Genomic DNA, 26,240 nt, shown 5'->3' with positions numbered 1-26,240 from the left:
CAAACAGAAAGTTACAAGTGACCAAATCGGATTTATGTGTGTTCAGACAGACATGGCTACACTAGTTGTCATAGTAATTGGCAAGTGTGTGTGCACTCAGAAGTTGATGTGTAGCAAGCTAAGGTGACAACAATGCCTGCCATGGAAATCTCCCAGTTGCTTTGAATGTTCGAAATCATAGTGTAAGAACACTTTTAAAGCCTCAAAGGATAAGATGAACCAACTTTCAAAACAGTTTTGGCTAGCCACAGCAGTCAACTAGCTAGCTAGGTAGCTGTTTAGCCTGCTAGCACATTCACTCATTGTTTGTAAACAATTAACAAACTAGTTAGCTACCACATGTTCTTGTCAAACTGTCAACAGTGTAGCTAGAAAGCAACAAGATATGCCAAATAACAGTCTAGAAATCACTTAAGGGCCAAATAAATCAGATTTGACCATTCAGACACAGGTCACATGGCCCGGAATCAGATTTGTATCTGATTTCAAACCACCTACGAAGGTGGTTTGAAATGTGGTTTGAAATATCTGATTCCATGTGCCTTTTGTCTGTTTAGACTGCAGGAAAAATATGAGATTCAAATCATATATGCAAAAAAATTGGATTTGAGTCACTTCTAACTGCTAGTGTGAACAAAGCTTTATTCTCTGCAGGTGTCAGCCAAGTGCATAGTCTTACCGTGGTCTTACCATTCAATAAAACAAAGCCTCAATCGATCTGCCAGAGGTGCTTCTCTGAGGCCTGAGCCATGGCTTGGAATAGATTATTGTGTTGTGATTGAAACTATTGATTGGGAAGGGTCTTTTTTTTCTCCCCCCTTGTCTGCTCCACTGTCAATAAGAGCAGTATAACCTTACCTACCTACCTGCATGCTGCTATCAACACCACTGAGATGGAGGCTACTGTATCACCTTAGGCATGGACAAACTGCTTTCTCTCTCTCTGCAGCCAGTTCTCTCTTTGCTGTGTTTTGTTTACCATTTCATGTGTTTTCTACTGGTTCATCCGAGCATGGTGTACAGTAGGATGTTGCTGCTGTAGAGGGGTCCAGGCTAGCGTCCAAAATGGTACCCTATTCCCTATATAGGGCACTACTTTTGACCAGAGCTATGAGCCCTGATCAAAAGTACACTCTTAGAAAAAAAGGTGCTATCTAGAACCTAAAAGGGTTATTTGGCTGTTCCTATAGGAGAACCCTTTGAAGAACCCTTTTGGTTCCAGGTAGAACCCTTTTCATTTCCATGTAGAGAACCCTTTGCACAGAGGAAAAGGGTTGAATCTGGAACCAAAAAGGGTTCTACCTAGAACCAAAAAGGGTTCTTCCTTGGGGACACCGAAGAACCCTTTTTGAACCCTTTTTTCTAAGGGTGTAGTGCACTATAAAGGGAATAGGGTGCCATTTGGAACTTAACCCAGGTGAACCAGAGGAGTAGCCTATGTCCATGTGGTTGCAGTAATAAAGCCAACTAACTTCCTAATGTGTCTGCCATGAAAAGCTGTGGCAGAACTGGTGGTTTCTATACTGACAGGCTGCTGTGCTAGCAGAGAGGATGAAGACACTACTGCTAAGGAATGAATGAAGAACACTGTGAGACACAGGCACAGCGCCTGAATTATACATTTTTAGCAGCGCTGCAGACATAAGCTTTAATATCAGATGTCATTAATGAAATGTTCTCTCTCCCTGTTCTCTCTCATTCCACCTCACATACACACACACACACACACACACACACACACACACACACACACACACACACACACACACACACACACACACACACATATACACACACACATATACACACACACATATACACACACACATACACACACACGTAACATATTGCTTCCAAGTAGGCCTCTGTCTGATGTGTCTATTTTCTTCTGTTCTCAGTTTGTCTGGAAGTGGAGATCACCCCCACCCAGGGAGAGATCAGTGTCGGAGAGTCCAAGTTCTTTCTGTGTGAAGGTAAGCTTGCCCCTGTATCAGTATACTGTAGTAGACTACTGTCTCTTTGGAATTGTTTGGATCCCATTGTGCAGTACTGCATATACACTGTGACCTTTTGTGTCCTGTCCTGATATGCTGTGTGTAGACCACAGTTGTGAGGCCACTAGACAGGAACAAGGTAGCTGTAACCTTCTCTAGGATAACAGAGTACTATTTCTTATAAGGTGTATAGATTGTTTCCTAGCTTGATACTCTTCTTTTTGGCTCTTTATTTCTCTTGTAGAGAGACTCAACATTGTGATACCAATATGTGATCGTAATGATTCTAGTTAGATACAAAAACAAACACATTTAACCGTCTTTATGTAGTTGTTGGGGTAGCAAAGGAGATTGACTGGTACTCGCCGAGCGGGGAGAGGATAGAGCCCAACAAACCAGAGATCACCGTAACCCGAAACGACGAGTCCTCGTCCACCCTCACGCTCTACAAGGCCGGGGTGGACAGCGCTGGGACCTACAAGTGTCTGGCCACCAATGGAGACCAGTCAGCAGAAGCCACCGTCAACGTCAAGTTCTTCCGTAAGCTGCTCCTCCTTCTTCATTCTCTAGGGATGTGTCCAAAATTGCACCCTAATCCCTCCCTATAAGGTACACTACTTTTGACAAGTGCTATTCCCTATATAGTGCACAACTTTTGACCAGAGTCCCATTGGCCATGGTCTAAAGTAGTGTTCTATTTAGAAAATAGGGTGCCATTTGGAACGCAGGCTAGATGTCCCATTCAAAACCGGTGTGTTTGCATTATGACATAGTATAAACTCAGGGGGATGTCCTGATCACAGAGCGTTAAATTGTTATATTAAGAACCCCAAGCTGAAATTTCCTCAACCTTCTGTATAGTGTTGAAGAAAAAGCTATAACATTTTATTGAGGGCTTGAGGGCAAAATATCTTTATTTTCTGTTTTTCAACTGGAGATGGATTTTTCATCAGTTCAATAAACCCCTCCAAAGACCATTAAAACAAGGCCTAATAAACCTGTCAGTTGTGCATGTCTTCTGACTAATGGTTTCTATAGCTAAACACTGCCAAGCATCAGCTGACGTTCATCATCGAAATCCTTTATGGTTTCCCGCTAGGCACAACATGCTAATGTGTTTAGAATAAAGGCAGTTAAGAGGCTGAGGTGTAGAGGGAAACAGTTAAATGAACCCATTCCTACATCTCAAATGGCACCCTATTCCCTATGTAGTGCACCCTATGGGCCCTGGTCAAAACTAGTACACCATGTAGGGAATAGGGTGCCATTTGGGACACACACATTATGTTCTTCATGGTTTTGCTTTAAATGGTTGACTAACATTCTTGTATTTTGTCTTGTAGAAAGGATCACCTTCAAGAACGCCCCCTCCCCCCAAGAGTTCAATGGAGGGGACAACGCCAACATCGTGTGTGACGTCATCAGCTCCCCTCCACCCACCATCATCTGGAAACACAAAGGAGCTAAGATTCAGATGGAGAAGGATGGTGAGATAGATGCCATTTAGCCCGGAGGAGGGTTGCACAATTCCAGTAACTTTCCCAAAATGCATATGTGTTCCAGAAATCCAGTTTGAAGGAATCAGGATTTCCTGGGAATTTTGGTAAAGTTATCAGAATTGTGTAACGCTAAAGGGTTCCTACATTTGTCCTGTTTCCTTTTTCCACTTTTTTTGACTGTCAGCCTTGTCATCCGTTTTTACTCAACCATGTCAGAAAAGTCCCTATCCAGCTGTCAGACAGTGTTCCATTTGAACGATTTTCTGACAAATATTATAACTGGTGGGTATGAATATGAAACTGTTTAAACACTTTAATTAAATCATTTACATAGAAAGTGAGATTTTTTGTCCAGGGATCTCCGTCTGAAAAGCCCTTTCTTATCCCTCAGTCAGAAGACTCATCCATTACATATTCATTCTGATTTGATTCTCCTCTCAGTCCGCTTTAAGATCCTGCCCAACAACCACCTGCAGATCCGAGGCATCAAGAAGACAGACGAGGGGTCGTACACCTGTGAGGGCCGCCTCATGGCCCGGGGAGAGATCGACCTGAAGATCATCAGGGTCATCGTCAACGGTCAGCCCACTTCTTCCTCCCTCTCTATTCCCTTGTCACTTTATTCATGGCTTTGACGCCATTTTGTGGTGTTAAGCCATCTCTCAACATCCTGGACAGCAGATGGCTGGATTTCAGCTGTAATAGCTTTGCTGACAGGGAGTCTTATGCTTGGTCTCAGATGTGTTAATGTCTCTCCCTCCCTCCCTCAGTGCTCCCTACCATCCGGGTGTGGCAGTCTGAGGTGAATGCCACAGCAGGCGTGGGCCAGTCTGCCATGTTGACCTGTGCGGCTGATGGATACCCAGAGCCCATGGTGACCTGGGCACGGTAAGACTCGAGCACATACTCTCTCTCTCACGCGCACACACACACACTCAAGGCTGTTAGACTGATATACCACTAACCAGTGTTTTGCAGATGTCCATCTGACCATGGAACCCATAGGCTACCAACACCAATGCGAGTGATAGTGCCCTGCCCTTGGTTATCTGTTGGCAGTGTAGTGTGTTGCTCTCACCCACTCTCACCTTCTTAGAAGAGTTAGCGGAGCTATTCCCCTTGTTGCTAGGTGAGGGAAAGGACTGGTGTGAACTCCATGTGATACTTGTCTTTGGGGTTGAGTCTTAGATAAAGGGGGAAGATCTATTTTAACTCACCAGGCAAGGTGATAGGCTTTGCCATCAATCTCACAATCTCTCTCTCGCTCAAGGTCCAAGAGGCCACAATGTAATTATCTGTGGTCAAACCTTGAGCCTAAGGGTCATTGTCATTGCCAATAAATAAATGTTTCTCTGGTATAGACTAGAGAGATCATGATTGAAGACTGGATGAAAAATATTCAATGTCATTAAATCGGAAAGAGCGATTCAATGTCACACTGAAACATTATTTTGATAAACAATGAATTGTGCTAATTTTAATTAAGTCTGTTTGACCTACTTCACTGAGGGAAAAAATACTTGTTTGGAAGTTATTTATTTATTCGATAAAAATTCTCAACAAGCGTAGTTAGCAGCAGGCTTATTTTAGTTGTGTCGTGAAAGCTGATTCTCTTCGTTTCACAAAAGCTGATTGTAATCAGAATAATCAGTGTGTGTGGGTGTGTTCCCCTTCTCCTCCCCCCCAGGGCCAGTGTTCTTCTGGAGTCAGGAGAGAAGTACAGCTTTAATGAGGACGGTTCAGAGATGACCATCATGGAGGTGGCCAAGCTGGATGAGGGAGAGTACACCTGCATCGCTAAGAACAAGGCTGGGGAGAGCGAACAGGAACTCAGCCTCAGAGTGTTTGGTGAGGGACTTCTCTCACTTGGGGTTGAAAGATGATTGACTGTGTGACGGGTTTGTCTATATTTATTCACAGTGGGAGGATTTTAACATTGGATTATTTTGGGGGTTATGTTGTGATTATAGCTGTAGGTATTAAGTACTATCATCAGATCTGGCAGCTGATTGTTGTCACTATGGGATTGCATGCTGGTTGTAATCGGTGTGTGTATGCTGTGACTGTAGCTATACTGTAAGTCGTACAAGTGATTGTCACTGCAGGTTGGTTATAATGGCTCTGTGTATGTCTGTCTTTGCTACAGTGAAACCTAAGATCACCTTCCTGCTGAACCAGAGCACGTCTGAGATGGAGGAGCAGGTGACTCTGACCTGTGAAGCGTCAGGGGACCCCACCCCCACCATCAACTGGAGCTTCGGCCTGCGTCCCTTCACTGAGGGAGAGCAGGTACAGTAGAAGCAGCCCACAGAGAGAGGCCAGCCTGGGGCTGTGGCCCACTGCAGTCAGAGGGACAGTCAGGGGATGTGTTTCACTTAGACATGGCAAGACTCCCTTAGCCAGGTTCATCTCTACTGGTTAAGGATGGCCCCAGAGCAGTAGCTAGCTAATAGAAGCTCACACAGTGAAGTTCATATTACTACCTAGTAGCTACCTAGTTACCATCCCACCTTAGACCTCATCCCTATAGCAGCTTAGACCTACACTGAGGGAAAAAAGTATTTGATCCCCTGCTGATTTTGTATGTTTGCCCACTGACAAAGACATGATCAGTCTATAATTTTAATGGTAGGTTTATTTGAACAGTGAGACAGAATAACAACAAAAAATCCAGAAAAACGCATGTCAAAAATGTTATAAATTGATTTGCATTTTAATGAGGGAAATAAGTATTTGACCCCTTCTGCAAAACATGACTTAATACTTGGTGGCAAAACCCTTGTTGGCAATCACAGAGGTCTGACATTTCTTGTAGTTGGCCACCAGGTTTGCACACATCTCAAGAGGGATTTTGTCCCACTCCTCTTTGCAGATCTTCTCCAAGTCATTAAGGTTTCGAGGCTGACGTTTGGCAACTCAAACCTTCAGCTCCCTCCACAGATTTTCTATGGGATTAAGGTCTGGAGACTGGCTAGGCCACTCCAGGACCTTAATGTGCTTCTTCTTGAGCCACTCCTTTGTTGCCTTGGCCGAGTGTTTTGGGTCATTGTCATGCTGGAATACCCATCCACGACCCATTTTCAATGCCCTGGCTGAGGGACGGAGGTTCTCACCCAAGATTTGACGGTACATGGCCCCGTCCATCGTCCCTTTGATGCGGTAAGTTGTCCTGTCCCCTTAGCAGAAAAACACCCCCAAAGCATAATGTTTCCACCTCCATGTTTGACGGTGGGGATTGTGTTCTTGGGGTCATAGGCAGCATTCCTCCTCCTCCAAACACGGCGAGTTGAGTTGATGCCAAAGTGCTCGATTTTGGTCTCATCTGACCACAACACTTTCACCCAGTTCTCCTCTGAATCATTCAGATGTTCATTGGCAAACTTCAGACGGGCCTGTATATGTGCTTTCTTGAGCACGGGGACCTTGCGGGCGCTGCAGGATTTCAGTCCTTCACAGCGTAGTGTGTTACCAATTGTTTTCTTGGTGACTATGGTCCCAGCTGCCTTGAGATCATTGACAAGATCCTCCCGTGTAGTTCTGGGCTGATTCCTCACCGTTCTCATGATCATTGCAACTCCACAAGGTGAGATCTTGCATGGAGCCCCAGGCCGAGGGAGATTGACAGTTATTTTGTGTTTCTTCCATTTGCGAATAATCGCACCAATTATTGTCACCATCTCACCAAGCTGCTTGGCGATGGTCTTGTAGCCCATTCCAGCCTTGTGTAGGTCTACAATCTTGTCCCTGACATCCTTGGAGAGCTCTTTGGTCTTGTCCATGGTGGAGAGTTTGGAATCTGATTGATTGATTGCTTCTGTGGACAGGTGTATTTTATACAGGTAACAAGCTAAGATTAGGAGCACTCCCTTTAAGAGTGTGCTCCTAATCTCAGCTCGTTACCTGTATAAAAGACACCTGGGAGCCAGAAATCTTTCTCATTGAGAGGGGGTCAAATATTATTTCCCTCATTAAAATGCAAATCAATTTATAACATTTTTGACATGCGTTTTTCTGGATTTCTTTGTTATTATTCTGTCTCTCACGGTTCAAATAAACCTACCATTAAAATTATAGACTGATCATTTCTTTGTCAGTGGGCAAACATACAAAATCAGCAGGGGATCAAATACTTTTTTCCCTCACTGTATGTCCCTATAGCAGCCTCTGCTAGTCCCCTGCAGACTGCTACCTACAGTCATCTATGGATCTTATATTTTCATATAATGCCCCATATAGCTACTTCCCTGTAATACCAATGATCTCATCTAGTCCAATAGATAGGTAACGGGTGGGGCCATTTCATCAGAGACACGCTGTAGGTACCTGTACAGTATAGGAGGAGTGTGTATAGGCGGAGCCGCCGGGAAGGTCCGTTTACATCGCTACATTCTCTCCCCTGCAGGCACACCTAAACAGGATCTATCAGGTATGAAATCAGCGTGGCACAGAAATGGAACAAAATCAATTGATAGAACGTATGGGGTATGAGATTAGACAAAAACCCTGATAGAATCAAATAAGTATTTTTATCGAATTTTCTTGTCTGCTCTTCAGTCAATATTCCTTGAAAATCCTCAAGATATGATCTTATCAGGGTTTATTAAATCAATTCAAAAGTTGCATGTTTTCCAAATATAGCCTGACTATTGCATTGCACTGGTCCTTACATAAGAGAGTGGTTCTGGGTGTTTAGACTTTGGGGGTTTCCTCTGCCTTGTGTACTGAGGTCAGAAGATAACACGGTTACAGTAATGACCTTAAAAAGAGAACCTCCTCATTTCTGTGTTGCCATTCCGGTCCGATCATCTCTGTCTCCATCCATAGGGGCAGCTCCATGCCCTACTGCTGCCCAGTCTGTGTCTCTCTGTCCTGTCATGTAGACTATCTGTCTCATTGCTTATCTGTCATCAATCATCAATCATGCTGTCAAGGTTGAAGCCAAAAGCAAAATGCCTGAGTCTGCATCTGTATCGGGCCTGTGTTGTACTGGTACAGCCGTCTCTCCACGGTGGGGGGTGAAGAAATTATTAGCAGCCTCCATTGAATTATCATTAGGAACATATTTAAAAACAGGAGACCTACAGTGCCAGCTGTTGCCTGGCACTGTAGGTCTCGTGGGCAATGATCCGGAGGGAATATCTTCTTTACTAGCGAGAAGCCAGGGTAGTGCGATTTGGAAAATGGCTGCTAATAGTTTTTGAACCTGGCTGTCCCACATCTCTGCCATGTTAGCAGCACTAATCATAGCGGCTGTGGTTGAAATGGGTTGGGAGACAGGTGAAAGGGTAAGCTAATGATCAACTCTCACATGAAATATGTGCCACAGTCATCTATCTATCCAGCTATTATGGTGAATTGTTTATATAGGCCTATTCTTTTCATCAGTGCTGTTGTATTGGCTTATTGGCATCACCATGACAATTGTGGTTTTGTTTTCCCTATGTGGAATTGGTGTGAGAATTGTGTGTATGTTACAAGTGTGTGTGCATGTGCATGCTGTGGTGTTCTATTCAGTAGTGTATCATGCTACATATATCATTGCTACCTCTCTCAGTGCTTTAACGTTCCTTTACATTCTCCAGTCTGCTGACTGTTGTACTCATAGAAATGGACATATTCATAGTTCCTGCTGTAAAGAGGTGCTGTATTACCATTATCCCTGTTGATAGGCCGCTAAAGTGTATTATTCTCTCAGATAGCTTCCACCCGTCCACTCGAGTCTGACTGTTGTCTGAGGTAATGTAGGCTATAGCCTAAGAGGTTTTCCTCTAGAAAGGATGTGGTTTATTTTTTATTCTACACAGCATATTCTCTCCTTACACGTTTATGATAGTGATGGCAGACGAATGAACATTGTCACATTTTTATAACTACAGGGACATTGAGATGTCAATTGAGAGGATTGAACCCATAGAATAGCCTAAATGTGGGTCACACATGCCATGGTAGCGTTGTCTTCCAAGAGGACACTGTATGCTTTAGCTATTACATAAACAAGTTTAACCCAGCTTACTGTTCTATTCTAGTGCTCTGATACTAATATTTGTTTTGTGTGCAAGGCTTGTAATTACGTTGTTGTTTCAGCCCCCTTATTTAAAAGCACTTGTTGTAACAATTCGTAATAACTCAAATGTAAATGAAATGTTTATGCATGCTTTGGACATTATCTCTCAAAATGAAAGGCTGGGTTATTTTAATATATATTAACCATTCTACTTGATTTACAAAGTTTGCAAGCTGCAATTATCTGAGAACTGAGAACTCGCTTGAAAATGTGTTTCTTCAAAGCTCATTAGAGCTCCAATGTGGTACAGATGACCAGATATTGAATCTTTCAGAATACTGTGTCAATTACTGTGTATTAAATCTTACTGGAGCTGCTTAATTTATGATAATGTACTCCATGGAAACACAATGAGATCGGTCTAGTATTCAGATAGTTGAGAGTAGGAAAGAGAGTAGGAAAGTAGCTATTAACTCTTGGCAATGAACATTTGAAGGTGAAGTGTTCTGAATGATCAGAGCTCAGTCATGTGGTGCTGCTGGCTGCTGTTGGCTGCTGCACTAGAATATGATTGGTTCAGGGAGGGGTGTTGAAACAGAAGGATGCTTTCAATCCAAGGGCCTGCTTTACTAAGCACTGGTACAGTAGGGTGTGACTGTAGAGAGGCTCTTGTTCTCTAGCTACAGTTCCAACACAATGCTCATCTATGTGCCTGTCTGGTCAGTGGTGGTACAATGTGGTTCTCTGGACATTGAATGGCAGTTTGTTCTTAAGGTATGACAGTTGGAATGCTGCTAGCCAGGATAAATGATGGAGAGCTTCCTAACTGATCCCAGTCAGGATTAATAAAAAAACACTGACCCAGCCCAGTCCTGTAACCATACCATACTGTTGGGCTGTTAATGACTATAGAGAGGATGCCTTTTGTGTGGTGCTGGGTGATATGGTTATATGAGTGTTTCTTCTCTAGAATCTCCTCTACAACAGAGCCTCTCTTCCTCCCCCACCTTCAGTGATCATACATCACAGCCGAGAGAGAGAAGATCGCTGCTCACTGCTTACCCAGGGAATGAGGAGCGCTGCCTGGAAATTAGATTTGTCTGGGGGGATGTTATTTTGTGCTGGTTTGCACTAAACTGATTAGATGCCATGGTGTTTACAGCTCTCACCATCAGCTTGTAATTTGCTTTTGGTCAATGTCCCATTGTTTAAACAAACATAAAACATGGGTCTTACAGTGATATGTGTCAACTCAATTCCATACCTCACAGTGTCAGACCAGCCAGGACCAGGGGTAACTGTTAGTTATGCGTCCTGTAATAATGAGCTGCAGCTCCTCCTCTGCACTCTGTGGAGCCTAACTGCTTTTCTGACATCAGGTGTTAAATGAGCCTGTCTTGCTGTGTGTCTCTCCTGTCTCGCCACACCCAAGTGGACCGTAAAGAATAGTGATAACATATTACCAGTCCAGGGCGGATACTACTCTTATTTTTAATACACTCACTATCTACATTAGCTACATGCCATGGCTCAATATACAGTACATGCAAAGATGTTCATCTGGCCCCTCCCTACTTAGGATTAGTCTTCACTCAGTATCTTTTACTTGACATACTGTATTATTAGTACTGTATGCGTGTGGTTCTGCCCTGCAGTGTGAGTAAAGCTTTCCCAGTATTAACTAGTCTCTTGATGTGTGTGGTGGGTCTCTCTATGACAGGCAGTAAGTGGTATAGGTTAGCCCTTATTAAAGATAGATGCCAGAATAGAAAACAGATGAATTCACTCATTCACTCATCTGTGAGTGATTGGAAGGTGTCCAGCTCTGAACGAAAGAGGATGGTCTGGAAGGAATGTTAAGATTGACTGTATTAATAATGAAATGAGTTCTAGGCCTTTTTGCCTGCTGTACGTTTCAGCAGATGGGACACTTGGTTGTTTTCTGTGTCTGATGGAAAGCTGTTACCATTTTGCTTGTCGTCTGGCTCCCATACTCCTTTCCATTCATCACTACGTCGTCGTTCATTATCAATCATCACTCCTTCATGCCTCCTGTTTCTCCTTAACATTAGGAGACCCATAAAGCATGCTTTATTACAATACCTGAATGGCAATACTTTTTTTAATCACGTTTGATTATCTTTTGTGGTGCTGAATTGTGTGTTCAATTTTGTGTTGATTATATAACTTAATATTACATGTGGATTCATCATGATTCATAATCATGAAAACAATTCTTAATAATTTGATTTTGAAGATGATATATGGACAAATGTTTCTATGATTTTTCTTTCTTTCACCCTCCATGCTAGCTAACTCCAATGTAGTGTCTATTATTTACACATTAACATGTACCCAGCAGGCTAAACTGGTTGAAATGATGTCATTACAACCCGTTTAGCCCACTGGCTAGGCTATTTCTAGTTTGATGCTGAGTAGTTTAATACAACTGAGGAGGGTAAAGGTTGATGAGTCTAAATGTTTTATAGTTTTAGCGTTAGCCCATTTCTCTGGACTGCAGCAGGTAAACGTTCTGTATGTGAGTGGGGCAGTGTTGTTCAGTTGCATGCTCGTGCAGTGTTGTTTGTCCCAGCTTTGAGGTAATGGATAAGGATTCCTGTCTAAGGATTGCTTTGGTTTTTTTGTTCTATTCTGTCTGTGTCCTCTACAGGCCTCTTGGACTCGGCCCGAGCAACACAAGGTATAGCTTCTATAGTATACCCAATACCCATCACTATCTCTGCCATATACCATGCCCATGCGTCCTCCTTTACCATACTGATTTTCTGCTTTAAAGTTCTCTTCAACACTGTTTTCTATTGTTGCCGTAGTCATGGAAACTGATGGAGAAACTCTTATCAGTCCTCTTTGGTTTATTAGAGTGTCTTTGCTCTGAAAACCATCAGCCTGAAAAATTATCCTTGAAACCTGAATGTTCTTTTTCCTAGCTCATCCATTTTGTAGCCAGGTATCAGAGAACTGGTGAAGAGTGATTGTTCCCATTCTTTCCAGGGAATAAGGTCTAGGGTACACCAATGATCGAGCTAAGCTAAAATTGCTTGATGTTTCCAATAGACAACACCACCCTGCATTATTAATAAACTCTCTGTTGTTGAAAACCATAGTTATGAAACTTTAATGAATCTATGTTCTCATGTTGCAAATGAACAAAAATAGATGTTCTTCCTCTGGACACAGAATGAGATTGTATATCATGGTCTGGTCTGCCATGTGGTTGTCCAGTCTTTGGCCATGATGATGAGTTGTTGTTGACCCTCTTTGACCTCACAATACAACCCAAAAACGGAATGTTCTATCTACACTTATTAATGTGCCTGGCACTTGGACTACATCGCTTCATCAAGAACCACAATAGGACCTGCCTGTACATAAGGGGTGGCATATGTGAGTGCATCACAAGGCTGGCGGGACACAGTCACACTCTCTGGCCACCCTTTCAGCTGTGATGTAATTATCCCTGAGTGTTTGGAGAAGGTGGGGGGATGGAGGGAGGAGGTGGATGAGGCGGATGGGGATGGAATGGAAAGGGGACTGACTGCCTTGCCTGTGTTATGTAAGCGTTTCTTCAGGCATACTTAATGCCCCAGACATGCTGCTTCTGTTAAGTTTGAATACAGAACTAATGAGCGCTATTCTTCTCTTAGTTCATTTCCCAAATCACACCCTATTCCCTATATAGTAGACTATTTTTGACCAGGGCTTATAGGGCTCTAGTCAAAAGTAGTTCACTATGTAAGGAATAGGGTGACATTTGAGCCACAGCCTTAGTTAGTTTGTCCCCCAGACTGGTCCCTACTGTAGCTAATTGAACAACACAGAGGCATTAATGAGATGGTTCACATATAATGTGTGGGGGTTGAACTTCAAAGCCATGCAAAATAAAATGCAGAGGTCGCCAGAAGTTCAACTCTTCTACAGTGGTATGGACTGGCGTGAGAGCTCCAGACCCAGACTGTTCAATGTCAACAACAACAACAGTAGCCGACCCCGACGCTAAAGGTTACGTACATGGCTGTTTATTTAGACCTTGTGTATCTGGTGTTAATGAAGTCAGGTTGTGTATCTCGAGACAAACATTAATCATATTAGCTATTAGCAGGGTTTCTGCTATAGTTTTAATTGGCAAGGTCTTGAATGTATAGGCACACTATGTTCTTGTCCTCTTCCCCATGTCACATGCTTTGGTTGTAGTTCTGAAGCTGGAGTCTTAACCACCATTGAATTTAGTCAGCATAGTGTTGCTTTAGTTTAGAATTACAGAGACAATTCACAATTTGCACTGCACTGACTAGGTAGCTAGTTAATTCTGCAGAATAGAAACAGCTCAATGAGTTCATGTACTGTATATTCATTTCATGGATCAACCTGGGGTCTATAATGTCTGCCCTAAAATATGTATACAGTACATGTATGAACTGTACATCAGACAGTATGTTGCTGTTGGGAAAATACACAAATAATTCAACACTTAGTATGCATTTTTAAAGTGTAGTTGAATTTCACACGAAAGAGTGAACCACTCAGCAGGCTGTGTGTAAAAGTGCAAACTAGGCATGTTATCCTGTCCACAGGAACCACTACAATACACTAGGAGCATTTAACAGGCTGAGACCTAAATAGCCTGCTGTAACTGATTTTAGCCACCTCACTCTACAGCCATTTTGTGAAAAGCTCTTGATGGCTCCATCCATACAGCTTCTCTCGTAAGTGCAGGCCATGTGTAGTGTCATCATATTTTGATGTTACAGCCATAGAAAAAGCACTCAATGCTACAATGGTTTTTCTCCAGGCTTTTCAATATTACTATGATGTAACTAGAGAGTGTTCTCAATAATGCATGGATCACAATGGGATATGAGGTAAACATGTATGTACTGCAAACAGAGGTCCTTTGTTGCTTGCTAACCTGTGATTTCCTGCCTTATAGAGTCTGGATGGGAACATCGTAGTGAGGAGTGATGCTCGTGTGTCCTCCCTCACGCTGAAGTACGCCAAGTTCACCGACGCTGGCCAGTACCTCTGCTCTGCACGCAACGCCATCGGAGTGGATTCTCAACCCGCCTACCTGGAAGTCCGCTGTAAGAACTCTACATGTCACAAGGCTGCGTCTGAAATGGCATCCTATTTCCTATACAGTGCACTACTTTTGACCAGAGCCCTACACCTTATAGTTCACTACTTTTGCCAGGGCCCATTGGGTCCCAAAAGTAGTACACTATATAGGGAATAAGGACGCAACCACTGTCTCTAGTGCTCACGGTCTTAGTCAGGCCTGACATACTGCCTGCAGCTTCCAACGTTTGTGCCAAAGCCTACTCTTTTAAATACAAAAGACAAATCTCTTATTCACATTGCTGGTTCATTCCTCCATAGATGCCCCTAAGATCCAGGGCTCAGTGACAGTGTATACCTGGGAGGGAAATGCAGCTAACATCAGCTGTGAGGTCCTGGCCCACCCCAGTGACGTGTCCATGCTGTGGCTAAGGGACGGGTTTCAGCTTCCCAATGCTAACGTCACCAAAGCCAAGGTTTTCCAGAGCCCCACAGCCAGCTACCTGGAGGTAGAGACCCACAGATACACACACATGCATACATGTTGGCATACTGCGCACATACACACACAGATGCATGAGCACACAGACACACCCGAATACACACACACACTAAATTAAGAACACTCCACGTCATAAAGATGTAATGTGTGAGAGCTAGTATTTGCAGGGTTCTCCCCCAGTTCCATTGTGGGGAGACTGAGTGTGTTTTCCATTATTCAGTAGAGGGAAGCACAGAGACAGAGGAATACACATAGGCATCTCTAATGGAAAAACAACAGTGGAACAAACTGACTCAAGCATCTTAGTCACCTTGTGTTTGTAATGCTTTGCTGCCCTCAGTAACTTTCATGCATTGATTCTCTCCTCTGATCCAGGTCACCCCAGTGTCTGAGAATGACTTTGGGAGCTACAACTGTACTGCTTCCAATGAGATGGGCACAGGATCCAAGGAGTTCCTCCTCATTCAGGCTGGTCAGTCACAATCACAATATGTAGCTAAATATCCAAAATCATCATTCTCCTATATTGTGAATCTAATATTGAATGTTGGCATCGAATGAAATATACTGTAGTTCTTAAATGAGTACCTTTATGTGTGATTCCTCCTCTCTCTAGATGTCCCGTCAGCCCCGTCCCTCAGGGAGGTGGAGCCGTTCTCCAGCTCAGCCAGGGTGGAGTTCCAGGGGCCTGACGCCACCGGGGGTGTACCCGTCCTCAGGTACCGGGCCGAGTGGAAGACTGTGGGCATGGGCAGCTGGGTGCAGAGGGTCTATGAGGTCCATGGAGGTGAGTACAGGGGCGGGGGGGGGGCTACAAGGGTAAAGAGAGAGATTATTTTTCTCAATCATTGGCCTTTTTTTATGAAACATCCATCCAATAATAATTCAGCTGGTTTGATTTACCCTGAAATGAGAAAAAAATTAAATGTTGTTGTCTGTAATAATTGCATCCCTGTTACTTGTCAAACGGGTATTTCTGTCTGAGTGCAGAGTCTGTTGTGGATGTGTCAGTAATTGTACTTCTCAATTGTACCCTCAGGAGCTCTGAGTGAGGTAACCATCACAGGCCTGAAGCCTGGGACCAACTATTTGGTGAAGATGTCAGCCATCAATGGCAAGGGAGAGGGTGAAACTAGCCCCGCTGTGGTCTTCAAGACAGAGCCTGTCCGTAAGTCACACACGCACACACACACACACACTCACATACACACATACACACACACACTTCACACCTCCCTTCTCACTTCCACAACAGCACCACAACCACCCCTTTTACCTCACCTTGCCACCACCCAAGGCACCTCTCCATTAGAATGAATCAATACATGCAGGGTCCCCTGTAGCTCAGTTGGTAGAGCATAGCGCTTGCAATGCCAGGGTTGTGGGTTCGTTTCCCACGAGTGGCCAGTATGGAAATGTATGCACTCACTAACTGTAAGTCGCTCTGGATAAGAGCGTCTGCTAAATTACTAAAAGGTAAAAAAAATGCAGCCCTGTTTGTCAGCTCCACCACAGACATATTGGTCAGCACTTGCTTATAACCTTTAGATCAGACATATTTGCACTATGCTGTGCTTGAAAATCTTTGAAAAGGCTTGTATTGCACAATTGGCTTGAATTCTAACTGCTAGGATGATGACGACAACCCTTGTTTTTACTCTCTCTCGCTCTCTCTCTGTGCTTACCCTTGATCACCCCCTGCTGGTTGCAAATGTGACTGGAAGTGGAATGTTTGCCCCTTGCTAACTCAGGAATATGATGCCATGCCCTGCATGTGTAGAGCTGAACTGATAGTTTGGTATCCAAGGATATTCTGATGATTATTTGCTATGTTTGATGCTGCTATCACAACGCCTTGATAGTTTCATTTCTTTCGTTTTACACTTGTGTCATACTCTTGTTGTGTAATTTTTTGTTTATTCATTTTTCTTGTCTGTTTTTCTGTTGGACCGCTCAGGTTATTCTTACGCAAGTAAGTGCCTCATCATCATACACACACTCACTCTGAGTAATAGTTTTAACTTTGGACTTGTTTTCAAAATAGTCTCGCTCCAGTTCTAAAAGTGTGTATTCTATTCATACAGTCATTGGATTTACTGTGGCTTCTGGGCTCTCTGCCTTCCACAGCTTTTCCATTGAGATTTGGCAGTCATTAAATATTTCTTCATGTTTCTTTTCCTTTCTGTTCTCTGATCAATCTAACCTAAATAGTTGAATACCTTTAATCTGCCGGAATATTATATTGCAGATAACACATTTGGACATACTAGCTATGTGTGAAGCCTTTGTTTTTGCCTGATATCTCTTCTTTTATATGATTTCATAGATGGCATTTTTCATTTTTTCACTGAGGACTCAGGTTTGTTATGCGGTTATTTGGGATTAGACCTATAGATCCTAGTTATTATGAGTAGTTAGCATGTGACTTAGACACTGTTATACCTAGAACCCCCCATTACCTGCTTCTCTGCTTACTGTACAGCACCTACAGTAAGAAGCTATGGTAATTTACTGATAAAACAGCTAACTCTCCCCAAATATTATTATATATATTATTTTTTTTGTGTTATCATGTGTAGGTTGTACATGTACAACTGATACTACAGTGTCCATCAGTATTGGCAATACTAAGTAGTATTAGGAATACATCTGTATTTCTGTCCCCTTTTTCAATGCTGCTGTTTTCTGTCAGTATTTCCAATATGTATGTCTTTGTTGGAAATACTGCAGCGTTTTCTCTGTTGCCAATCATTTTGTCTTGCAGGAGAAGGATGATTTGGGATGTAGCCTTTTCCATTTATTACCATATTTTGAAAGTTATTTTATTTGAAATGACTGTAAATCTAGAACATAAGCTACAGTAGCAGAAGTCATAATTTTTCTCAGAGGAAAACCTGTCATTTGTCCCTGCTTGTGTATTCAGTGTTGTCAAAAGTTCAGTATTTTTGTGTTACTCTTCAGTTTCTGTTTTGTTTAATTTTGTCTTCAAGTCTTATAACTGTGTTTTTTCTGTCCATGTTTACATTGTCTATTTTTATATCTTTCATGTTTCCACTTTCCTTTCAACCAATCACATGTGTGCGTTTCATGTGACTGTCATCATGTGGCTTGCATGGTGCTGATGATGTCGTCCACTCCACAGAAGGTAACTTTTCGTTCCCAGTTTTCATCAGAAGAATCTTAATTTTACTGGAGAGTCATTCATAACATAAATACTAAATGTACCAATTCAAACATTTCCCATTTATTTCCATTTATTTTCCATCTTGTTAACCCATCATGTGTAGCCAGTCACCTTCTCTGGACTGATTGGAGCTCCCTGGAACTGTCACAGTTCTATAGCAAAGAAGTGTTCCTAACTCCTCTCAGTACTCTGAATGATGTTCCCTGTCTGATCTGATATAACTTTGGATTTATCACAACAATTTCACAGATTTATGGCATTGTAAAAACTATTTTGTACTAACCCTAATTTGTCCCTCTCAAGTAGTTTACAAGCAACCCCCCCCCCCCCTAGTGGCTGTCCTATCCAATCATGTGTAATTGCTGTTTAAATACTACTTTCATTTTAGCACACCACAGTAGTCTCACAGCTTGTTCTAGAAGGCTTTTAGTTGGAGAGGCAAACAAGTGCTTCTAGCAAAACAGTATGGAGGAAGTGTGTCATCTGGAGAACACTTAGAGAGAATATTAACAGAGCTTTCTTCACATCTTTGAAACAGGTTTAGGAGAAACCGGTTAAAGGTTTCACAGCAGCTGCTGACCACCCGTAACACATTCTATATCTTCTGAATGACCGCTTCAGCTCACTAACTAACCTTGATATCTCTGATGTGTCTGTTTAGGGGAACCTGAACCGCCTAAGCTGGAGGGAACACTCCAAACCAAAGGCAACTCCCTCAAAGTCAACTGGTTCAAGCAGGACGATGGAGGCTCACCAATCACACACTACCTAGTCCGCTATAAACCAGTGAGTACTCACACTACCTAGTCCGCTAAACCAGTGAGTACTGCTACTACCTAGTCAGCTATAAACCAGTGAGTACTCACACTACCTAGTCCGCTATAAACCAGTGAGTACTCACACTACCTAGTCCACTATAAACCAGTGAGAACTCACACTACCTAGTCCACTATAAACCAGTGAGTACTCACACTACCTAGTTCACTATAAACCAGTGGGTTTGGGGCACTGTACAAAGCACCATAGACAGTTGTAGACAATGTGCATTCTTATGTGCAAAAAATTTATGCTAATGTACCCATGCCCTTTCAAGGAATACATTACTAAAAGACACTGTCAGGTACTGTATTGTATCATTAAGGTGACCCTGGCCTATTTTGAGTGTCCTTTAGAAGCATCAGGCCGACTGGAAGCCAGAGATCCGGCTGCCCAGTGGCAGTGAGTATGTGGTTCTGAGCGGACTGGAGTGGAACACGGAGTACGATGTGTTTGTGGTGGCAGAGAACCAGCAGGGGAAGTCCCAACCTGGAACCCTGACGTTCAGAACCTCTCCAGAACCCGCTGCCATCCCAGGTACCCCACCGTGCACAGGGTACTCACACTGGCACTGCCACACACAGCTGAGACAGCAAACTCAAACATGTCCCAACAGGAGCCTTTTCGGTTCTCACAACCACATAAATCAGACAGTACACTTATTAAGAATTAGATGTCTAGATGTTTTCAGCAGGCAAAATTAAGAAAATAGAAGAACAAGCCAGCTGTTGGTCAGAGCTGTTCGTGGTTGTTCGCTGTGCAGCAGAAAATGTTAAACCTATCTAACTAGAACTCTCCACCGTCTGTCCAAGAGGGTATTATTGTCTGTGAGGACCACCCAAACAAACACTTATTTTTGACCATGTCCAGAGTTTGTTTTTTACAGTTGATTTTTCGTGATGATGGCATACATCGCACAATTTGTTTCCAATTTCCAATCTGTTAGAATTAAACTCCTACACCGAAGCTGTGTGTGACACTGTATGAGTTTGCCTTCTCAGTGTTAAAACAGGCTGCCTCCTCTATGGACAAAGTCTATCCTACTACAGTGATGGGTACAGTATGTAGATGGATGGTCTATCCTACTGCAGTGATGGGTACAGTATGTACAGTGGGGAGAACAAGTATTTGATACACTGCCGATTTTGCAGGTTTTCCTACTTACAAAGCATGTAGAGGTCTGTAATTTTTATCATAGGTACACTTCAACTGTGAGAGACGGAATCTAAAACAAAAATCCAGAAAATCACATTGTATGATTTTTAAGTAATTCATTTGCATTTTATTGCATGACATAAGTATTTGATCACCTACCAACCAGTAAGAATTCCGGCTCTCACAGACCTGTTAGTTCTTCTTTAAGAAGCCCTCCTGTTCTCCACTCATTACCTGTATTAACTGCACCTGTTTGAACTCGTTACCTGTATAAAAGACACCTGTCCACACACTCAATCAAACAGACTCCAACCTCTCCACAATGGCCAAGACCAGAGAGCTGTGTAAGGACATCAGGGATAAAATTGTAGACCTGCACAAGGCTGGGATGGGCTACAGGACAATAGGCAAGCAGCTTGGTGAGAAGGCAATAACTGTTGGCGCAATTATTAGAAAATGGAAGACGTTCAAGATGATGGTCAATCACCCTCGGTCTGGGGCTCCATGCAAGATCTCACCTCGTGGGGATTCAATGATCATGAGGAAGATGAGGGATCAGCCCAGAACTACAGGGGAGGACCTGGTCAATGACCTGAAGAGTGCTGGGACCACAGTCTCAAAGAAAACCATTAGTAACACATTACGCCGTCATGGATTAAAATCCTGCAGCGCACGCAAGGTCCCCCTGCTCAAGCCAGCGCATGTCCAGGCCCGTCTGAAGTTTGCCAATGACCATCTGGATGATCCAGAGGAGGAATGGGAGAAGGTCATGTGGTCTGATGAGACAAAAATATAGCTTTTTGGTCTAAACTCCACTCGCCGTGTTTGGAGGAAGAAGAAGGATGAGTACAACCCCAAGAACACCATCCCAACCGTGAAGCATGGAGGTGGAAACATCATTCTTTGGGGATGCTTTTTTGCAAAGGGGACAGGACGATTGCACCGTATTGAGGGGAGGATGGATGGGGACATGTATCGCGAGATCTTGGCCAACAACCTCCTTCCCTCAGTAAGAGCATTGAAGATGGGTCGTGGCTGGGTCTTCCAGCATGACAACGACCCAAAACACACAGCCAGGGCAACTAAGGAGTGGCTCCGTAAGAAGCATCTCAAGGTCCTGGAGTGGCCTAGCCAGTCTCCAGACCTGAACCCAATAGAAAATCTTTAGAGGGAGCTGAAAGTCCGTATTGCCCAGCGACAGCCCCCGAAACCTGAAGGATCTGGAGAAGGTCTGTATGGAGGAGTGGGCCAAAATCCCTGCTGCAGTGTGTGCAAACCTGGTCAAGACCTACAGGAAACGTATGATCTCTGTAATTGCAAACAAAGGTTTCTGTACCAAATATTAAGTTCTGCTTTTCTGATGTATCAAATACTTATGTCATGCAATAAAATGCAAATGAATTACTTAAAAATCATACAATGTGATTTTCTGGATTTTTGTTTTAGATTCCGTCTCTCACAGTTGAAGTGTACCTATGATATAAATTACAGACCTCTACATGCTTTGTAAGTAGGAAAACCTGCAAAATCGGCACTGTATCAAATACTTGTTCTCCCCACTGTAGATGGATGGTCTTTGTCTGTGTATGTGGATGCAGCCTGTTTCTACATAGTTTGGCATTAACTGATGCAGCAGCATTCCTGTAACATAGCAGGTCTTAGCTAGCTGAAACTGACTGCTTTTACTGACACCAACAAACACCTGTGTTGCAACACTACACAGCTATGCTGCGACAAACCCCTACCAGGCCTCAGGCGATGCAGAGTGCTTTACTGAAACATAGCAGGACTTATCCCTCCTTCTCACTTCTCCTGTTTGTTCTTTCCTTTCTAACTCACCTCCCAGACAAACACGTGTCCAATTCACAACCGTTCAACCCCCAGTTTCCTTACTCATGGTTTGTGATGTAGTCCTCTCTCACATGCTGTGCTTTTGCTTTAACTTGCTTTAAAGCTAGAATCCTTAGTTGCTACATAAATGTTTTGACTTATAAGTTAATGATATGTACCCATTGATTCTTGAAGAATATAACTTATGAATGCCTCATGAGGTTGTTAGTTCATCAGAATCCAAAACCCACGCTTTTTTTACTGTATGTTTGTAAACAATGTAATTGTAAACAAACTGTATAGCCTCAAAACATGGTTAAAACTATAATTTTGATCAAATGGATGGTCAGCCCTCGCATCCATAGCGCTGTCAATGAATTTGAGAGTTGTTACATTTCTCTAGGCCCATCCCTCAGATTTTTACCAAAACAGAGGTGGGGTGATGGAATTATTATTGTTTGGGGATTCTAGCTTTAAGTCCTTGTCAGTTTAAAACTACTTCTTTTAACTTTTATTTTGTTCTCTATTCAGTTTTGTTTTCAAACTTGACATATTTTCTCTTCTCTCTCCTCTCCTCCCTCTCTTCCCATTTCCCCACCCTTCTGTCCATTTCCACTGTTTCCCTCTCTTAATTTCCCTCCCCCTTCCCCCTCTCTCTTCCCTTTCTCTCTATCCCTCTCTCTATGTCTCTGCACTCTTGCCTGGTTTTGGACACTGCTGGACCTCACTACATGAACACTTTCCTCCTTACGTATTACTCTTTTCTGAATCTGTGTGTCTCATCTTTCGGTTGGTTTTGACTATATTTGGTTTGAGCAGCGACCCAGTGCTGTTCGTCTGTGACATACACTCTGATCTCCCTCATCCTGTCCATAGTAGCTGTGTTGCTGCTCTCATAGCTAGTTATATGAGGCGACGCTGGTCTCTCTCTCACACACACACATAGTGGAAAGAAAGCTAGCCTTTCTCTGCCCTGGTTGGCTGTCTCTCTGGATGGATGCCTAGACAGACACATGTCTCTCAGTGGGTGGGGAGTAACTACAGAACAGACCAGCCCGATTCACTGAACTGAACCAAAGGCAGTGGTATCAGCTTAGCCTGGTTCCAGATCTGTTTGTGCTGTATAGACAATTCCTATGGTCGTTAACAACAACCATAGATAGGAGTTGGCTATACAGCACAAACATGTATGGGACTAGGCTAGTATCAGCTGTCTCCTACAGCTCAATACTGTACCACTCCACTCAACAGCATAGCACAGCTAGTAGCAGCACTCAGCACTAGAGAACTGAATGGAGCTCCAGTTTACATTAATGAACACTAGGGTATTGAATGAGTGGTAATTTTATTATGAATTATGAATACTGTGGTAGAGTATTGAGTGAATGGTGGTGAGTACCAGACAGTTTACATAAAGGATGTATATTATTTTTCTACTTACTACATTGTATTGTAAAGAGTTTTAATAACATTCATTTTTACATGGACAAAAATATAGACATTTAATTAACAAAGTACCAAATTATAAAATGCTAATATGAATATTGTTGTATTATGACACACTGTGTACATACATATAAGTGGTATGGATGCAGTTGGGAACTGCAGCAGGCAGTTGTTTGTTATTGATTCCTGAAGAACTACATGTCATTGAAAACTAGCAATTGATTTTTTTTTACAATTAAGTTTTGATTATTTTGTTCCACAACTGAATTACAAATAGACCCTAAAGTCATTACTGAATTGTTAATACTCTTTTTTGTAAGTGAATCAGAAGTCCCGAGGAGCTGACGTTCAGGGTGCTCTCTTTAGAATGGAAACTGGACAGATACCACTAGAGATCATGTATTGTGTGGGGTAGTCACTATCTAGCCACACATAAATGGTTGTTTACAAAATATCTCTTGATGCACATATTATGCATTTTCTTCAGCTGTTTTTGGTTATGACTAATATCAAATAAAGTTGATTTAATACATTTTAATGGGTTTGCATTTATTAGAGGGCAGATTATTTAGATACAGTGGGGAAAAAAAGTATTTAGTCAGCCACCAATTGTGCAAGTTCTCCCACTTAAAAAGATGAGAGAGGCCTGTAATTTTCATCATAGGTACACGTCAACTATGACAGACAAATTGAGAGAAAAAAAATCCAGAAAATCACATTGTAGGATTTTTAATGAATTTATTTGCAAATTATGGTGGAAAATAAGTATTTGGTCACCTACAAACAAGCAAGATTTCTGGCTCTCACAGACCTGTAACTTCTTCTTTAAGAGGCTCCTCTGTCCTCCACTCGTTACCTGTATTAATGGCACCTGTTTGAACTTGTTATCAGTATAAAAGACACCTGTCCACAACCTCAAACAGTCACACTCCAAACTCCACTATGGCCAAGACCAAAGAGCTGTCAAAGGACACCAGAAACAAAATTGTAGACCTGCACCAGGCTGGGAAGACTGAATCTGCAATAGGTAAGCAGCTTGGTTTGAAGAAATCAACTGTGGGAGCAATTATTAGGAAATGGAAGACATACAAGATCACTGATAATCTCCCTCGATCTGGGGCTCCACGCAAGATCTCACCCCGTGGGGTCAAAATGATCACAAGAACGGTGAGCAAAAATCCCAGAACCACACGGGGGGACCTAGTGAATGACCTGCAGAGAGCTGGGACCAAAGTAACAAAGCCTACCATCAGTAACACACTACGCCGCCAGGGACTCAAATCCTGCAGTACCAGACGTGTCCCCCTGCTTAAGCCAGTACATGTCCAGGCCCGTCTGAAGTTTGCTAGAGTGCATTTGGATGATCCAGAAGAGGATTGGGAGAATGTCATATGGTCAGATGAAACCAAAATAGAACTTTTTGGTAAAAACTCAACTCGTCGTGTTTGGAGGACAAAGAATGCTGAGTTGAATCCAAAGAACACCATACCTACTGTGAAGCATGGGGGTGGAAACATCATGCTTTGGGGCTGTTTTTCTGCAAAGGGACCAGGACAACTGATCCGTGTAAAGGAAAGAATGAATGGGGCCATGTATCGTGAGATTTTGAGTGAAAACCTCCTTCCATCAGCAAGGGCATTGAAGATGAAACGTGGCTGGGTCTTTCAGCATGACAATGATCCCAAACACACCGCCCGGGCAACGAAGGAGTGGCTTCGTAAGAAGCATTTCAAGGTCCTGGAGTGGCCTAGCCAGTCTCCAGATCTCAACCCCATAGAAAATCTTTGGAGGGAGTTGAAAGTCCGTGTTGCCCAGCGACAGCCCCAAAACATCACTGCTCTAGAGGAGATCTGCGTGGAGGAATGGGCCAAAATACCAGTAACAGTGTGTGAAAACCTTGTGAAGACTTACAGAAAACGTTTGACCTGTGTCATTGCCAACAAAGGGTATATAACAAAGTATTGAGAAACTTTTGTTATTGACCAAATACTTATTTTCCACCATAATTTGCAAATAAATTCATTAAAAATCCTACAATGTGTTTTTCTGGATATTCTTTTCTCATTTTGTCTGTCATAGTTGACGTGTACCTATGATGAAAATTACAGGCCTCTCTCATCTTTTTAAGTGGGAGAACTTACACAATTGGTGGCTGACTAAATACTTTTTTCCCCCACTGTAGATGCCTTTACTGTTCCAAAGACAAGGTACAATTCACATGTGATGTCTGTTTGAGCCCTGTCAAGGAGACATTGATCTCCCAATTTGAGCACATCAAGGTACCAGTATGCAGTTAACATCTACAAAACATCTGATTAGAAGCTGTGATCTCTTCTAACTATGTCAATGTGCATGACAGGTGAGTTGTCTATGTTTTATGAAACCATTATGTACAAAACAGAGATGGTTTCATATTCTAACAGTATGTCCACATGCATTCTGCTGTCTAACTGTGGTGTCATATGTTCCTAGTGAGTCATGCTGTGTCTGTACTGTAGATATAGACGGTGAGTCTGCCCTCTCCATGGGCCTCATGGCAGGGATCCTCATCTTGGCCTTCGTCCTGCTGCTCCTGGCTGTGGATGTCACCTGCTACTTCACCAACAAGTGTGGCCTCATCATGTGTCTGTGTGGCAAGCCAGGCAGCGGGGCCAAGGGACACAACCTAGAACAGGGCAAGGCTGCGTTCATGTGAGTGTCTCCTGTCTCAATATGTGCATCCCAAATGGCACTCTGT

General features: G+C 42.9%; 1 protein-coding gene across 11 annotated transcripts in view; it reads left to right on the top strand.

The window, feature by feature from the left end:
- The window catches only part of LOC121567988 (neural cell adhesion molecule 1), a 108,612-nt gene that overhangs the window by 78,300 nt on the left and 4,072 nt on the right, over nt 1-26,240 (top strand). For 2 of the 11 annotated variants that reach the window (XM_041878433.2, XM_041878429.2), the window contains exons 2-21: nt 1,899-1,973; nt 2,325-2,534; nt 3,338-3,481; nt 3,935-4,072; nt 4,264-4,381; nt 5,181-5,341; nt 5,640-5,782; nt 7,896-7,919; nt 12,169-12,198; nt 14,446-14,596; nt 14,892-15,079; nt 15,448-15,544; nt 15,689-15,859; nt 16,112-16,240; nt 17,030-17,044; nt 17,399-17,431; nt 18,215-18,217; nt 18,918-19,042; nt 19,429-19,609; nt 26,002-26,194. In XM_041878433.2, the coding sequence (XP_041734367.2) occupies nt 1,899-1,973; nt 2,325-2,534; nt 3,338-3,481; nt 3,935-4,072; nt 4,264-4,381; nt 5,181-5,341; nt 5,640-5,782; nt 7,896-7,919; nt 12,169-12,198; nt 14,446-14,596; nt 14,892-15,079; nt 15,448-15,544; nt 15,689-15,859; nt 16,112-16,240; nt 17,030-17,044; nt 17,399-17,431; nt 18,215-18,217; nt 18,918-19,042; nt 19,429-19,609; nt 26,002-26,194 (2,329 nt within the window). Of the gene's footprint in view, nt 1-1,898; nt 1,974-2,324; nt 2,535-3,337; nt 3,482-3,934; nt 4,073-4,263; nt 4,382-5,180; nt 5,342-5,639; nt 5,783-7,895; nt 7,920-12,168; nt 12,199-14,445; nt 14,597-14,891; nt 15,080-15,447; nt 15,545-15,688; nt 15,860-16,111; nt 16,241-17,029; nt 17,045-17,398; nt 17,432-18,214; nt 18,218-18,917; nt 19,043-19,428; nt 19,610-22,876; nt 24,042-26,001; nt 26,195-26,240 lie in introns of those variants that run through there. The other 9 variants (XM_041878436.2, XM_041878430.2, XM_041878439.2 and 6 more) reach the window with 9 other exon arrangements.

This window comes from Coregonus clupeaformis, chromosome 6, assembly GCF_020615455.1.
Source record: "Coregonus clupeaformis isolate EN_2021a chromosome 6, ASM2061545v1, whole genome shotgun sequence".
NCBI lineage: Eukaryota > Metazoa > Chordata > Actinopteri > Salmoniformes > Salmonidae > Coregonus > Coregonus clupeaformis.
The sequence above is the reverse complement of the archived record's forward strand: the minus strand, read 5'-3'. Positions and strand labels throughout refer to the sequence as shown.